General features: G+C 46.9%; 1 protein-coding gene across 4 annotated transcripts in view; it reads left to right on the top strand.

Moving 5' to 3' along the window:
• LOC140395437 (testis-expressed protein 47-like) overlaps positions 1-16,154 on the top strand; it is an 83,602-nt gene that overhangs the window by 36,427 nt on the left and 31,021 nt on the right. For all 4 annotated transcript variants that reach the window (XM_072483185.1, XM_072483186.1, XM_072483188.1 and 1 more), the window contains exons 3-4: positions 867-967; positions 12,846-12,910. In XM_072483185.1, coding sequence (XP_072339286.1) covers positions 867-967; positions 12,846-12,910 — 166 coding nt within the window. The remainder of the gene's footprint in view (positions 1-866; positions 968-12,845; positions 12,911-16,154) is intronic.

Genomic DNA, 16,154 nt, shown 5'->3' with positions numbered 1-16,154 from the left:
TTGTTCCTTAAAACAAATCTGTCCTAATATTTCCTTATGTGGCTTGCTGTCAAATTTTGTTTAAGGATCACTCATGTGAAACACTTTGGCATAATTCAGTGTGTCAAAGGGGCTACATAAAGGCAAGTTATTGAGCAGCTGATATTGGAAATGTCGATTCAGTCATTTTTCAAAGTAACTTGGTTTCCTTTCAGCCTATAAATCTTGTAATTCGGTAATAAGTTACTTTTGATATTGGATGATTATAAAATATCACCAGCCTCAGCAAAGGGCAGCACGGTAGCATAGTGGTTAGCACAGTTGCTTCACAGCTCCAGGATCCCAGGTTCGATTCCCAGCTGGGTCACTGTCTGTGTGGCGTTTTCACGTTCTCCCCGTGTGTGTGTGGGTTTCCTCCGGGTGCTCCGGTTTCCTCCCACAGTCCAAAGATGTGCGGGTTGGGTGGATCGGCCATGCTAAATTGCCCTTAGTGTCCAAAAAGGTTAAGTGGGGGTTACGGGGATAGGGTAGATACGTGGGCTTGAGTAGGGTGCTCTTTGTAAGGACTGGTGCAGACTCGATGGGCCAAATGGCCTCCTTCTGCGCTGTAAATTCTATCTTTCTGTAGAAACAAGTAGATTTTTAAAACACGTAGGAGCTGAACCAATGCTGGAGCAAATATTTTCATGAAATAAATAGTTATGTCAGATGAGTTAGGTATTGGTATGTATTGCATTTCTTGGTTATTTGATTGGTGATTTTACAAGGCTGTTGCATCATAAATCGATGTCTATAATTTAGTTTTAATGAGAGGAAATTTACAAATGGAAAAGAAAAGCACTTGACATCGATTAGGAAATGAATAACTTCATTGTGTTGTATTGCAGGATACTATGAAAACTTCTTGCAGAAACTGCAACGTTGTCATCAAGAAGGGATCACAGGACTCCTGCTGCTGTATCCAAACTATGTTATTCATGTATTAGAGGTAAGACTTTGTCAAATGTGGGGAAAAAAGTATCTTATATTGAATACTTTAGCAGCAGGTTTTGAAAAGTTAGAATCCCTACAGTGCAGAAGGAGGCTATTTGGCCCATCGAGTCTGCCCCGACCCTCTGAATACAGCATCCTACCTAGCCCCACTCCCCCACCCTATCTCCAGCAACCCCACCTAACCGGTACATGATTGGACACTAAGGGCAATTTTATCACGGCCAATCCACCTAACCTGCACATCTTTGGACTATGGGAGGAAACCAGAGCACCCGGAGGAAACCCACGCAGACCAGGGAGAACGTGCGGACTCCGAACAGACAGTGACCCAAGGCCGGAATTGAACCAGGGTCCCTGGTGCTGTGAGGCAGCAGTGCTAACCACTGTGCCACCCTTATATTTGATGTTGGTATAATAATAATTTTATTATGAGGGACTTCCGGATGCGGCAATGACCAGCTGAGTCGCACGTTTCGGCACCTCCCGTTGGAACGGACTTTTGGGCTCTTGATAGGAGCCCCAACGGCAATTTAAACGGCCAAAAATCACTGTGCGGTAAACTAGAAGGGAATCCCCCCGGATACACATGGAAAAAGGTGAGGATAGCGGCCAGATTGCAGAAGATCCTCTGGAGCAGCGGCAAGGAAGGGAAGCTCGAAGCAAGATGGCGTCGGAAGGTGGCCGTTTGTTATGGGGCCCGGAGCAACAAGAGTTCCTGCGGCGCTGTGTGGAAGAGCTGAAGAAGGAGTTGAAGAAGGAGGTGTTGGCCCCGATATTACAGGCGATTGAAGGGCTAAAGGAGGAGCAGAGGACCCAGGAGCTGGAGACTGCTGAAAACGAAGATGAAATACAGGGCCTGGTGGTGAAGACAGAGACGCACGAGGCACAGCACAAAAGGTGTGTGGAGAGGTTGGAAGCACTGGAGAATAATTCGAGGAGGAAGAATTTAAGAGTCCTGGGCCTTCCCGAAGGCTCAGAGGGGGCGGACGTCGGGGCATATGTGAGCACGATGCTTCACTCGCTAATGGGATCGGAGGCCCCGACGGGCCCTTTGGAGGTGGAGGGAGCCTATCGAGTTCTGGCGCGAAGACCAAAGGCTGGAGAAATACCTCGAGCTATAGTGGTGAGGTTTTTCCGCTACAACGACAGAGAGACGGTCCTCAGATGGGCGAAGAAAACTCGGAGCTGTAGGTGGGAGAACGCGGTGATCCGCGTATACCAGGATTGGAGTGCGGAGGTGGCGAGAAGGAGGGCAAGTTTCAATCGGGCTAAGGCGGTGCTTCACAAAAAGAAGGTTCAATTTGGAATGTTGCAACCGGCGAGACTGTGGGTCACACACCAAGGAAAGCACCGCTACTTTGAGACGGCAGAAGAGGCGTGGACATTCATTGTGGACGAGAAGCTGGAATAGGCTGGCGAGAGAAAGAGCTTCTGGGATAAAGTGGTGGGGTGATTATGTGGGGCGAGGAAGGGGAAGGGGGGGGGTGATTTTTCAATTTGTTAATTCTTCGATCCTGTAACTTTTCTTTCTTCCCCTCGTTTGGGGGGAGGGGGTGGGGGGGGGGAGTATGAGGAACTGTGGGCACTGGTGGGAAGGAAAGGGGAAGGAGAAGGGAAATGCGTCATTGGGGGCGGGGCCGAGTGGGAAACGCGGGCTTTGCTCCCGCGCTATGGTAATTGTGGCGGGAACAGGGACGCAGGAAGGAGGGGGCCTCGCACAGTGAGGGGCCGAGGGCAAGGGGGGAAGCCGAGGTCAGCCAGAGTTCGCTGACTTCTGGGCGCAACATGGGGGGTGCAACTACGCTAGAGGGGGATCTAGCGGAGTGGGGGGGAATTAACTGGGTTGCTGCTGCTAAGGAGAAGGGGGAGCTGTTATGGGACGGGGTGGTCGAGACGGGGGGGCACCGTCGGTGGGATATACAGGTACGTGGGAACCGGGTGAGGAGCTGGGTTAAAAAAGGGGATGGCTAGTCGACAAGGGGGGGGGGTAAAGAGCCCCCCAACCCGGCTGATCACGTGGAACGTGAGAGGGCTGAACAGGCCGATTAAAAGGGCACGGGTACTCGCACACCTAAAGACATTAAAGGCAGATGTGGTTATGTTGCAGGAGACGCACCTGAAACTGATAGACCAGGTCAGACTACGTAAAGGATGGGTGGGGCAGGCGTTTCATTCGGGTTTAGATGCGAAGAATAGGGGGGGTGGCTATCTTAGTGGGGAAACGGGTACTGTTTGAGGCAAAGACCATAGTGGCAGATAGTGGGGGTAGATATGTGATGGTGAGTGGCAGATTGCAAGGGGAGGCGGTGGTTCTGGTGAACGTATACGCCCCGAACTGGGATGATGCAAACTTTATGAGGCGTATGTTGGGGCGTATCCCGGACCTGGAGGCGGGAAAGTTGGTAATGGGGGGAGACATCAATACGGTGCTTGATCCAGGGCTGGACCGGTCGAGGTCCAGGACCGGGAGGAGGCCGGCAGCGGCCAGGGTGCTCAAGGACTTCATGGAGCAGATGGGAGGAGTAGACCCCTGGAGATTTATTAGGCCTAGGAGTAAGGAGTTCTCATTTTTCTCCCATGTTCACAAGGTATATTCACGGATAGACTTTTTTGTCTTGGGAAGGGCACTGATTCCGAAGGTGACAGGGACGGAGTATACGGCCATAGCCATTTCGGACCACGCTCCACATTGGGTAGACCTGGAGGTAGGAGAGGAAAAAGAACAGCACCCACTCTGGAGAATGGATATGGGCTTATTGGCGGATGAGGGGGTATGTCTAAGGGTGAGGGGGTGTATCGAAAGGTACTTGGAGCTTAATGACAACAGAGAGGTTCAGGTGGGAGTGGCCTGGGAGGCGTTGAAGGCGGTGGTCAGAGGGGAACTGATATCCATAAGGGCACATAAAGGGAAGCAAGAGGGTAAAGAAAGGGAGCGATTGTTGAGAGAACTTCTGAGGGTGGACAGGCAATATGCAGAGGCACCGGAGGAGGGACTGTACAGGGAAAGACAAAGGTTACATGTGGAATTTGACCTGCTGACCACGGGTAAGGCAGAGGCACAGTGGAGGAGGGCACAGGGTGTACAGTATGAGTATGGAGAGAAGGCGAGTCGGCTACTGGCCCACCAATTGAGGAAGAGGGGAGCGGAGAGGGAGATAGGTGGGGTGAGCGATGAGGAAGGAGAGATGGAACGGGGAGCGGAGAGAGTGAACGGGGTGTTCAAGGCATTCTATGAGAGGTTATATAAGGCTCAGCCCCCGGAAGGGAAGGAGGGAATGATGTGTTTCCTGGATCAGCTGGAATTCCCGAAGGTGGAGGAGCAGGAGAGGGCGGGACCGGGAGCACAGATTGAGATAGAGGAGGTGGTAAAGGGGATTGGGAGCATGCAGGCGGGGAAGACCCCGGGACCGGATGGGTTCCCGGTGGAATTTTATAGGAAATATATGGACCTACTGGCCCCGCTTTTGACGAGAACCTTTAATGAGGCCAGGGAAAGGGGGAAGTTGCCCCCGACTATGTCGGAGGCGACGATATCGCTACTTTTGAAGAAGGAAAAAGACCCGCTGCAGTGTGGGTCTTACAGGCCCATTTCCCTTTTGAACGTAGATGCTAAGCTCCTGGCCAAGGTGATGGCGACGAGGATAGAAGACTGTGTCCCGGGGGTGGTCCACGAGGATCAAACTGGGTTCGTTAAGGGGAGACAGCTGAACACGAACATACGGAGGCTGCTAGGGGTGATGATGATGCCCCCACCAGAGGGGGAGGCGGAGAGAGTGGTGGCGATGGACGCCGAGAAGGCATTCGACAGAGTGGAGTGGGACTATCTGTAGGAAGTGTTGAGGAGATTTGGTTTTGGAGAAGGGTTTATTGGATGGGTACAGCTGCTATATAGGGCCCCGGTGGCAAGTGTGGTCACGTACAGACAGAGGTCTGACTACTTCAGTCTTTATAGAGGGACGAGGCAGGGGTGTCCCCTGTCTCCGTTACTGTTTGCATTGGCAATTGAGCCCCTGGCCATAGCACTGAGGGGCTCCAGGAAGTGGAGGGGAGTACTCAGGGGAGGAGAAGAACACCGGGTATTATTGTATGCAGATGATTTATTGCTGTATGTTGCGGACTCGGTGGAGGGGATGCCTGAGATAATGCGGACACTCAGGGAGTTTGGGGAATTCTCGGGGTACAAATTGAATATGGGGAAGAGTGAGTTGTTTGTGGTGCATTCGGGGGAGCAGAGCAGGGGAATAGATGATTTACCGCTGAGGAAGGTAACAAGAGATTTCCGGTACTTAGGGATTCAGATAGCCAGGAGTTGGGGAACCTTACATAGGCTTAATCTAACACGATTGGTGGAACAGATGGAGAAGGATTTTAAGAGATGAGACATGGTGCCCCTGTCACTGGTTAGTAGGGTGCAGGCGGTCAAAATGGTAGTCCTCCCGAGATTCCTTTTTGTGTTTCAGTGCCTCCCGGTGATGGTCACGAAGGCTTTTTTCTAGAAAATCGAGAAAAGTGTCATAAGTTTTGTGTGGGCAGGGAAAACCCCGAGAGTGAGGAGGGTTTTTTTGCAGCGTAGCAGGGATGGGGGGGGGGGGGGGGGGTGACTGGCACTTCCGAACTTAAGTGAGTACTATTGGGCCGCCAATGTCTCAATGGTGTGTAAGTGGATGGGAGAAGGGGAGGGAGCGGCGTGGAAGAGATTGGAGATGGCGTCCTGCAAAGGAACCAGCCTACAAGCACTGGCGACGGTGCCATTGCCGTTCACCCCGAAGAAATACACCACAAGTCCAGTGGTGGTGGCAACACTGAAAATTTGGGGGCAGTGGAGACGGCATAGGGGAATGACGGGAGCCTCGGTGCGGTCCCCGATAAGAAATAATCATAGGTTCGTCCCGGGGAGAATAGATGGGGGATTTAGAGCATGGCAGAGAGCTAGGATTGTGCAATTGAGGGATCTGTTCTTAGACGGGACGTTTGCGAGTCTGGGAGCACTGACGGAAAAATATGGGTTGCCCCAAGGGAATGCATTTCGGTACATGCAACTGAGGGCTTTTGCGAGGCAACAGGCGAGGGAATTCCCGCAGCTCCCGACGCAGGAGATTCAGGATAGAGTGATCTCGGGGACATGGGTGGGGGATGGTAGGGTGTCAGATATATACAGGGAAATGAGGGACGAGGGGGAGATCATGGTGGATGAGCTGAAGGGAAAATGGGAAGAAGAGCTGGGGGAAGAGATTGAAGAGGGGCTGTCGGCAGATGCCCTACGTAGGGTGAACTCTTCGTCCTCGTGCGCCAGGCTTAGCCTGATACAATTCAAGGTTTTGCACAGGGCGCATATGACCGGAGCAAGGCTCAGTAAATTTTTCGGGGTAGAGGATAGGTGTGGGAGATGCTCGAGAAGCCTGGCAAACCACACCCACATGTTTTGGTCATGCCCGGCACTGCAGGGGTTCTGGGTGGGGGTGGCGAATGTGCTTTCAAAGGTGGTGGGGGTCCGGGTCGAGCCAAGCTAGGGGTTGGCTATATTTGGGGTTTCAGAAGAGCCGGGAGTGCAGGAGGCGAGAGAGGCTGATGTTTTGGCCTTTGCGTCCCTAGTAGCCCGGCGAAGGATATTGCTTATGTGGAAGAACACTACCAGAAGGATGTGGAGGCTTTAGAGAGGGTGCAGAAGAGATTTACCAGAATGTTGCCTGGTATGGAGGGCATAAGCTATGAGGAGCGGTTGAATAAACTCAGTTTGTTCTCACTGGAACGAAGGAGGTTGAGGGGCGACCTGATAGAGGTATACAAAATTATGAGGGGCATAGACAGAGTGGATAGTCAGAGGCTTTTCCCCAGGGTAGAGGGGTCAATTACTAGGGGGCATAGGTTTAAGGTGAGAGGGGCAAGGTTTAGAGTAGATGTACGAGGCAAGTTTTTTACGCAGAGGGTAGTGGGTACCTGGAACTCGCTACCGGAGGAGGTAGTGGAAGCAGGGACGATAGGGACATTTAAGGGGCATCTTGACAAATATATGAATAGGATGGGAATAGAAGGATACGGACCCAGGAAGTGTATAAGATTGTAGTTTAGTCGGGCAGTATGGTCGGCACGGGCTTGGAGGGCCGAAGGGCCTGTTCCTGTGCTGTACATTTCTTTGTTCTTTGTTTGTTCTTTGAAGCCAAACCCCCGGGCGTGGAGACCTGGATAAACGACATGGCAGGGTTTATAAAACTAGAACGGATAAAGTTTGCACTAAGGGGTTCGGCGCAAGGGTTCACCAGGCGGTGGCAACCGTTCATTAACTACCTCGCCGAACGATAAAGGAAATGGGAAGGTAACAGCAGCAACCCAGGGGGGAGGGGGGGGGGGGGGGGGAGGGCTCGGGCGGGTCCTCAGGGGTATTTATGTATAGATATTTGTACTTGGTTATGTATATTGGATTGTTTGATTTTTTTTATTATTTGGGAGAGTTATGATTTTTACTATGGCAGTTGCCATTTAGTATATATAATATTTACTTATTTGTTAAAAAACGGTCGCTGTTATTTATATTGTTTTGTTGCTCTAAAAAGGGAAAAACCTTTGTACTGTTTTGTTTGGCCGAAAAATATGAATAAAATATATATTTTTTAAAATAAAATAATTTTATTATAATAATCTATAGGCTAATGTGCCATTAACGCAGATAAATCTTTGGGGTGGATACATTGAAATCACTTAAATATGAGAACATGGTGCTCTCGCAGGACATACTACCTTTTTTCATTGACACCAAATGTGTCTATTTGCACAAGTGAGCTACAAGAAAGGAGCACAGATTGTTCTCCATTAACCATGTTACGGTACCTGAAAAGAAAGTAAAACCTATTTGTTCTTGCTATCGAGCTTTGCTTAATTAAAGTAAAACAAGAAACATATATAGTATGAGCGTAAATAAGTTAATTTGATTATATTGGTTATTGGAGTTAACTTGAAATCCACGGAGTTCTGATAAAAGAGGCAAAATCTTAAAGTAAAAAGAAACGGGAAAATATTGAAAAGCATAAATTGATAATCATGCTCCATTGGCTAAAAGTGTTGGAGATAGGTAAAATAAAATCACACTGGAGTAGTAAGAAATGAAAATGAGTCAAGGTCGAATTGAACAGATCAATGGGAATTTGTCCCTGGGCAGGATCCCCCCCCCCCCCCACAACCACCCCCACTGCGGTGTTTTTTCTGATGGGGAGGTGCTCGCATCAGGATCTTCCAGTCCCATCGCTGTCTACAGCATTTTTCTTGGCTCACCCGTCCCACAGCCTTCGATGGGACTGGAAAATCCCACCCTCTGTTTTTCTCGTAAAGTCTGATGTCAATTATAGGTAACAAAGTAAAAATGACTTGTTTCCCACAGTCGTGGGAAATATTTGGGAGATGACAAAGCGAAGCAGGGCGAAGAATAATGGCCAGGTATAATAAATTATAACCTGCAATGGGGTTGGAAACAAGCTGGTTCACCATGGATTGGAATGCTGCTTTGCTTCAGTCTGAATATATTTTGAATAGAAATCCCACATGTCGTCCTCTGATTTTATCCACCCATATTGAAGTTCCTGTACAGCAGCAATGTTACTGCTGTCCTGGCCAGTTTTTGTGGGTGTTAGAATTGCTTTCTTTGCCTGCTATGAATTCTGGCTAGCTCCCGTGTATCTGCTTAGCTGCAGTGGCATCCGATGTTCTGTCTCCCGCCTGTCTTAAGTTTTACGGAATTGACTAACCCTGTCCTTTATCTACTTGTACGACAGCATAATCCAGCATAGGAACATTAAAACCCTTTATGATCTGAACTGAATAACCAAGTCCTTTTTGGGTGCATTTATTGGATCTTTGCAAAAGTGGACCAGGTTCACATTTGATAGTGTGAAATTTGGTTTGAAGTGTAAATGATGTTACTCCAGTCCAGGGTACATTTACAGTCGATATGAATGGACTCACTTAGTTCAACTTAGATTTGTGCAATGATATGAAAAGAACATCTCAAAGTTCTCCCTCGTTCGGATGGACCATCTCACCAAACCTAAGTGGAATTATCTCTCTTGCACCCAACAGGCCAAAGATAGGTTAAAATTTCTTCCTATTCTGTACTTCCTCCTGCATCAGAGCACACCCTGGTTCCAGAAGCAGGTTTTCCATTACTAACACCGGCTAACCTTTTGTACTGAGTGAGATTTTATCAGTATGCTGTCAATCCTTTTCAGTTCTTTCTATTGTAATCGGTTAAGCTTGGTTGCCAAATCATAGAACAAAACAGTACAAGGCAATCTGTGCAGGTGATAAATAATTTCATAAGTTGACATTTCAAAATGTGTCACTACGGAAATGAATCAGAAGCTGATGAATGTTCTTAGGTATGACTTGCTTTAACCCAACTTACCTTTGAACGGAAAGCACCCATCAAAAAGATTGGCCTACAAGATGGCTGGTGTTTATTCATGAATATTCCAACAATGTAGCTGAATGTATTTAATATATCACACAGTGATCATTTTAACACTGCTGAAATGTAATGGACTGCTCCCGCACAATGAAAATTGTACTTTGTGCGGGCTTGGGTCCATCTGGTGACAGATGTTATGTTTGGCCGAACCATGTCAAATTAATTTTCTATTTCAAGAACAGAGGGTGCTGGAAAAACTAAGCAGGTCTGGCAGCATCTGTAAGGAGAGAAAGCAGAGTTAGCATTTCAAATCCTTTTGACTCTTCATCAGAACTGAAAGGAGAGAGAATGTGTTAGATATTGAAGTGTAGCTGATTGCAACAAAATGTCGCAACTTTAGGAACAGGAGGCAGATGGCCTGGTGTCAAAGGGGGAGTAGGGGTTTGCATTGAGGCAATAAATGTATGGGAAGTTTTTCATAAATTTGTTTAAGATGGAGGAGAAAGGTTACACTCTAAAGCTGCTGGTCTCAATGTTGAGTGCCCAACCAGAAGATGAGATGCTGCTTCTCCAGCTTGCATCAGCTCCAGATTGAATAGAACCATAGAATCCCTACAGTGCAGAAGGAGGTAATTCGGCCCATCGTATCTGCACCGACCTTCTGAAAGGGCACCTTACCTAGGCCTAAACCCCCTCCCTTCTTATCCCCATAACCCTACCTAACCTAAACATCCCTGGACACTAAGGGGCAATTTTATGATGGCCAATCCACCGAAGCTGCACATCTTTGGACTATGGGAAGAAACCAGAGCACCCGGAAGAAACCCACATAGACACTGGAAGAAAGTGCAAACTCCACACAGACAGTAACCCAAGGCAGGAATTGAGCCTGAGTCCCTGGTGCTGTGAGGCAGCAGTGCTAACCATGCCGCAAATATTTGGTTTCAACGGCATCTAATCCCACACTTAGCATGTAAAAATGTTAAAGGCACAATATAAATGAAGTTGTTGTTAAAGTGGATAGAAGGTCCATTGACATATTGAAAGCAGCGAGTAAGAATAAATGGTTGCCTATCGGATTGGCAAGATGGTGTTCATCAGGGATCTGTCTGAGACCCTCTTATTCGCTACGTATATAAATGATTTGGATTGAGACATAGAGGGACTAATAGCAAAAGTTACTGATGGCATCAAATTCTAGGCCAGGTGATTGTGAGGAAGATAGCAAGAGATTATATAAAGCTTAGTCGGGAATAATGAGATATAGGGCAAATGCAGATTAATTCTTTTAATAAGTATTTGGCAAATTGTACGGGAGCAATAACATTCTGAATGGAGTGGAGAATATAAAGGTGCAGCGGTAGAGGTATGCAAGATATTTAAAAGCTGGGTTAGAAAAATGCATAAAAAGGACAAATGGAATTTTGGGTTTTGTATGTAAGACACGCAAAGAGATGATGAGAAATCTCCATAAAACGTTGATTAGGTTACAGTTAGATTACTATGTGCAGTTTTCCACAGGGCAAAACCATGTTGGAAACAAGGAAAAGATGTACCATAGAATTGCTAGAATAATACAAGGAATGAAACAATATCAGTATAAACTACAGGGTGAAGTTTCTGCTTTGGATGCAATCTATGATCAGACATAAACAGCACTCATGTTTGCATTGGTTTTCAGAAGTATTCTTTTCCCCCTCAAAGTTTTTTTTTCTATAAATTTAGAGTATCCAATTATTTTTATTCCAATTAAGGGGCAATTTAGCATGGCCAATCCACCTAACCTGCACATCTTTAGGTTGTGGGGGTGAAACCCATGCAGACATGAGGAGAATGTGCAAACTCCACACGGACAGTGACCCGGGGCTGGGATTCGAACCCGGGTCCTCAGCGCCGTAGGCAGCAGTGCTAATCACTGTGCCACATCTTACATCACCAAACACAAAATCTGCCATGAACCAATGGTATTGGGCAGCACTTTAGTAAATATTTATTTAAAAATCTATTTGCTTTAAAAAATATTCCAAGATATACTTGGAATTGGTAACTTGATGCAGTTTGATTAATTTGGCTGTATATGAGTTTATTACAAAAAAAACTTAAATTGGTAAGTTTAGTCTACGAGCTCTGAGTAAGCCTGATTATAAATAACTAAAAATTACTTTAAAAAGAGACAGAAGCATTTCCTCCTTATGTGTGTACACCAGTCAGTTTCTTAGTAAATCAAAAAAGATTATATTCAAAACTGTTTAAAGCATGCTTTCTACCCTGCCCCAACCCAAGGTTTAATTTCAAGAACCGCCTCAAAGGCCACACAGCCCGCAAGTTGCAGAAACTTGCAATCATTTGGAATCCAGTCTAAGTATCTGAACAATTTGAGGATGGGGTTATAGCTTCTAGCACAATGTATTTTTTTAAACCAGCACAAAGGATAGTGGAACTCGATGTCTGTTGAATGCGATTTGTCTTTTTTTTGCCGTGTTCTTTCGCGGTGGCTTGACCAATTTCGAACAAATTGTGCTGGAAATAACAGCTCCGCGCAGCAGAAATTCTACCCAAACAGATCCCTTTCTATTTCTGCCATTGTGCCAATTTGTGAAGATGCCAAAGCCCAGATGTAAAAAAGAAAGACTCACCCACCCCTTGGTCACTGACTCACAGGAGCAGCAGACTGAAGAAAAGCATTCATAGAATCATAGGATTTACAGTGCAGAAGGAGGCCATTCAGCCCATCGAGTCTGCACTGGCCCTTAGAAAGAGCACCCTACCTCCACACCTATCCCCGTAACCCAGTAACCCCACTTAACGTTTTTGGACACTAAGGGCAATTTAGCAAGGCCAATCCACCTAACCTGCACATCTTTGGACTGTGGGAGGAAACCGGAGAAAACCCACGCAGACATGGGGAGAACGTGCAAACTCCACACAGACAGTCGCCCGAGGCCACGATTGAGTCCACGTCCTTGGAGCTGTGAGGCAACAGTGCGAACCACTGTGCCACGCTTTTCTTTTCTTATGGGTGGCCAAGCGAGACGGGGAAAAATCATGAAAATAAGTTGGGCAAAGTAGCGCACTGAAAATAAGTGATCATTTTGCATCATAAATTTGAGGCCTTTACCACCCAGACTGGCACAGGGCACATCATGGTTCCCTATCAGGATAAGTACTTGTTATTACTGCAGGTCAGAGTGAAGCCAAGCTCCATTTGCATTTAATCAGCAGCTGTTAGGCTGGAGACGAGTGAGCCATTTCTTTTTGGATGAACTGGACTGTTTTCCAACGACAACCTGTTGAGCCAGGTACAGCCATCTTGGCAAAGCTGTCCTTGTTTCTACAATGGCAGATTAGGTAATTTCTTGGGGTAAATTGATTTACAAAGAACTATTCTCAATGATCCACATTACATGCTTTTGTGGAAATAAAATCGGCACCTGGAATGCAAAATCCATTGTGTTGACCATTTCCCTTTTCCCCACAGTCTTCCAGTGATGTGCTGTATTCGGTGATCCAGGACCTAAGCGACATGCAGCAACAACAAGAAAGGTAAACCTCCAACTATTACTTGTATCACTATGGAAAAAATTTAGATGTCTGAAGATTGAGTCACATCTTTCCCTCCTCTCTCTGCTTCCTGAAGGGATTGTTTCCTCTCTGACAACTTGCTTCATTTCTTCATCATCTCTCCCACTTCCTCCGCTTCCCAATGCAACATCTGACCAGTTACCTATTTCCATACCATTATCCAGAGCCTCAATTTTTTTTTCCAATTGGGTCAGTAATTATTGTGGACTTCACCCAACCTAATTTACTGGGTTCACTGCTCATGATGCCATCTCGAAACTGGAAGACCAAATACAGATTAGGGGCCAGATCAACAACCTTGTCACGCCTGACCCAGGATGCGACAAGGCTGTTTAATCTCACAAGACGCCTCTCGTGAGATTTGCGATACTCGCGACGTCTCTTGTGATCTAACGAGATCTTGCGAGATGTTGCAATCTGGATCTCGATCTCACTGGGTGGGATGCAGATTTACATATTTAGGTGAGCAGTTAGATTCACTTAACTATGGCGGTGTCGGATTCACCCAAGGCCCAGGATTGAACGAGGCGCCCATGCCTGGGAGACATTGCCATGGCGCCTTTTAACACTGGCCCACACAAATGTGGACCAGGTGTAACGGCATCTGAGGGGGTCTCCCAGACTATCGGAGGCCCCCGGGAGGTCAGACTCTGGGCAGGGAGGTATCCATAAGACCATAAAACATAGGAGCGGAAGTAAGGCCATTCGGCCCATCGAGTCCACTCCACCATTCAATCATGGCTGATTTCAACTCCATTTACCCGCTCTCTCTCCATAGCCCTTAATTCCTCGAGAAATCAAGAATTTATCAACTTCTGTCTTAAAGACACTCAATGTCCCGGCCTCCACCGCCCTCTGTGGCAATGAATTCCACAGACCCACCACTCTCTGGCTGAAGAAATTTCTCCTCATCTCTGTTCTAAAGTGACTCCCTTTCATTCTAAGGCTGTGCCCCCGGGTCCTAGTCTCCCCTGCTAATGGAAACAACTTCCCTACATCCACCCTATCTAAGCCATTCATTATCTTGTAAGTTTCTATTAGATCGCCCCTCAACCTCCTAAATTCCAATGAATATAATCCCAGGATCCTCAGACGTTCATCGTATGTTCGGCCTACCATTCCTGGGATCATCCGTGTGAATCTCCGCTGGACCCGCTCCAGTGCCAGTATGTCCTTCCTGAGGTGTGGGGCCCAAAATTGCTCACAGTATTCTAAATGGGGCTTAACTAATGCTTTATAAAGCTTCAGAAGTATATCCCTGCTTTTATATTCCAAGCCTCTTGAGATGAATGACAACATTGCATTTGCTTTCTTAATTACGGACTCAACCTGCAAGTTTACCTTTAGAGAATCCTGGACTAGGACTCCCAAGTCCCTTTGCACTTCAGCATTATGAATTTAGTCACCGTTTAGAAAATAGTCCATGCCTCTATTCTTTTTTCCAAAGTGCAAGACCTCGCACTTGCCCACGTTGAATTTCATCAGCCATTTCTTGGACCACTCTCCTAAACTGTCTAAATCTTTCTGCAGCCTCCCCACCTCCTCCATACTACCTGCCCCTCCACCTATCTTTGTATCATAGGAAAACTTAGCCAGAATGCCCCCAGTCCCATCATCTAGATCGTTAATATATAAAGAGAACAGCTGTGGCCCCAACACTGAACCCTGCAGGACACCACTCGTCACCGGTTGCCATTCCGAAAAAGAACCTTTTATCCCAACTCTCTGCCTTCTGCCTGACAGCCAATCGTCAATCCATGTTAGTACCTTGCCTCGAATACCATGGGCCCTTATTTTACTCAGCAGTCTCCCGTGAGGCACCTTATCAAAGGCCTTTTGGAAGTCAAGATAGATAACATCCATTGGCTCGCCTTGGTCTAACCTATTAGTTATCTCTTCAAAGAACTCTAACAGGTTTGTCAGGCACGACCACCCCTTACTAAATCCATGCTGACTTGTCCTAATCCGACCCTGCACTTCCAAGAATTTAGAAATCTCATCCTTAACAATGGATTCTAGAATCTTGCCAACAACCGAGGTTAGGCTAATTGGCCTATAATTTTCCATCTTTTTCCTTGTTCCCTTCTTGAACAGGGGGGTTACAACAGCGATTTTCCAATCCTCTGGGACTTTCCCTGACTCCAGTGACTTTTGAAAGATCATAACTAACGCCTCCACTATTTCTTCAGCTATCTCCTTTTGAACTCTAGGATGTAGCCCATCTGGGCCCGGAGATTTATCAATTTTTAGACCTCTTAGATTCTCTAGCACTTTCTCCTTTGTGATGGCTACCATATTCAACTCTGCCCCCTGACTCTCCGGAATTGTTGGGATATTACTCATGTCTTCTACTGTGAAGACTGACGCAAAGTACTTATTTAGTTCCTCAGCTATTTCCTTGTCTCCCATCACAAAATTACCAGCGTCATTTTGGAGCGGCCCAATGTCAACTTTTGCCTCCCGTTTGTTTTTAATGTATTTAAAGAAACGTTTACTATCATTCTTAATGTTACTGGCTAGCCTACCTTCATATTTGATCCTCGCTTTCCTTATTTCTCTCTTTGTTATCCTCTGTTTGTTTTTGTAGCCTTCCCAATCTTCTGACTTCCCACTACTATATTTGACTAATGGTAAAGTGCTTGGAAGTGTGGATGAGCAGAGGGATCTAGGTGTCCATGTACATAGATCCCTGAAAGTTGCCACCCAGGTTGATAGGGTTGTGAAGAAGGCCTATGGAGTGTTGGCCTTTATTGGTAGAGGGATTGAGTTCCGGAGTCAGGAGGTCATGTTGCAGCTGTACAAAACTCTGGTACGGCCGCATTTGGAGTATTGCGTATGTAGCGCACAATGACTTACAAGAGAGACGAATAGAGATGAAGTCGATGAGGCTTTATTAAGCGTGACTTGTTCCCAGCAGTTCAGCAACAGACTGGAGCTGCGGGGAGAAGCCCAGGTTCTTATACTCTGCCTTCAGGGCGGAGCTAGGGATCAACAGCCAACCAGGACCCGGGATCTGTCAGCCAACAGCATCACGGCTTCACAGTCCCTAATGCATACTACCACATTCACCCCTTGTTAAAAATGAACACGGCGGGGTGGTGCTTCGCATGGTGGTAGGGGTTTACAAGGCTGGTCCTGGGAGAAGAAAAATTTTGGCATGTCCTTTCAATGCTCTACACTTTGCCCTACATTGGGCTATGTACAG

This window comes from Scyliorhinus torazame, chromosome 18, assembly GCF_047496885.1.
Source record: "Scyliorhinus torazame isolate Kashiwa2021f chromosome 18, sScyTor2.1, whole genome shotgun sequence".
Lineage (NCBI taxonomy): Eukaryota > Metazoa > Chordata > Chondrichthyes > Carcharhiniformes > Scyliorhinidae > Scyliorhinus > Scyliorhinus torazame.
This window is presented reverse-complemented; position numbering and strand designations above follow the sequence as displayed.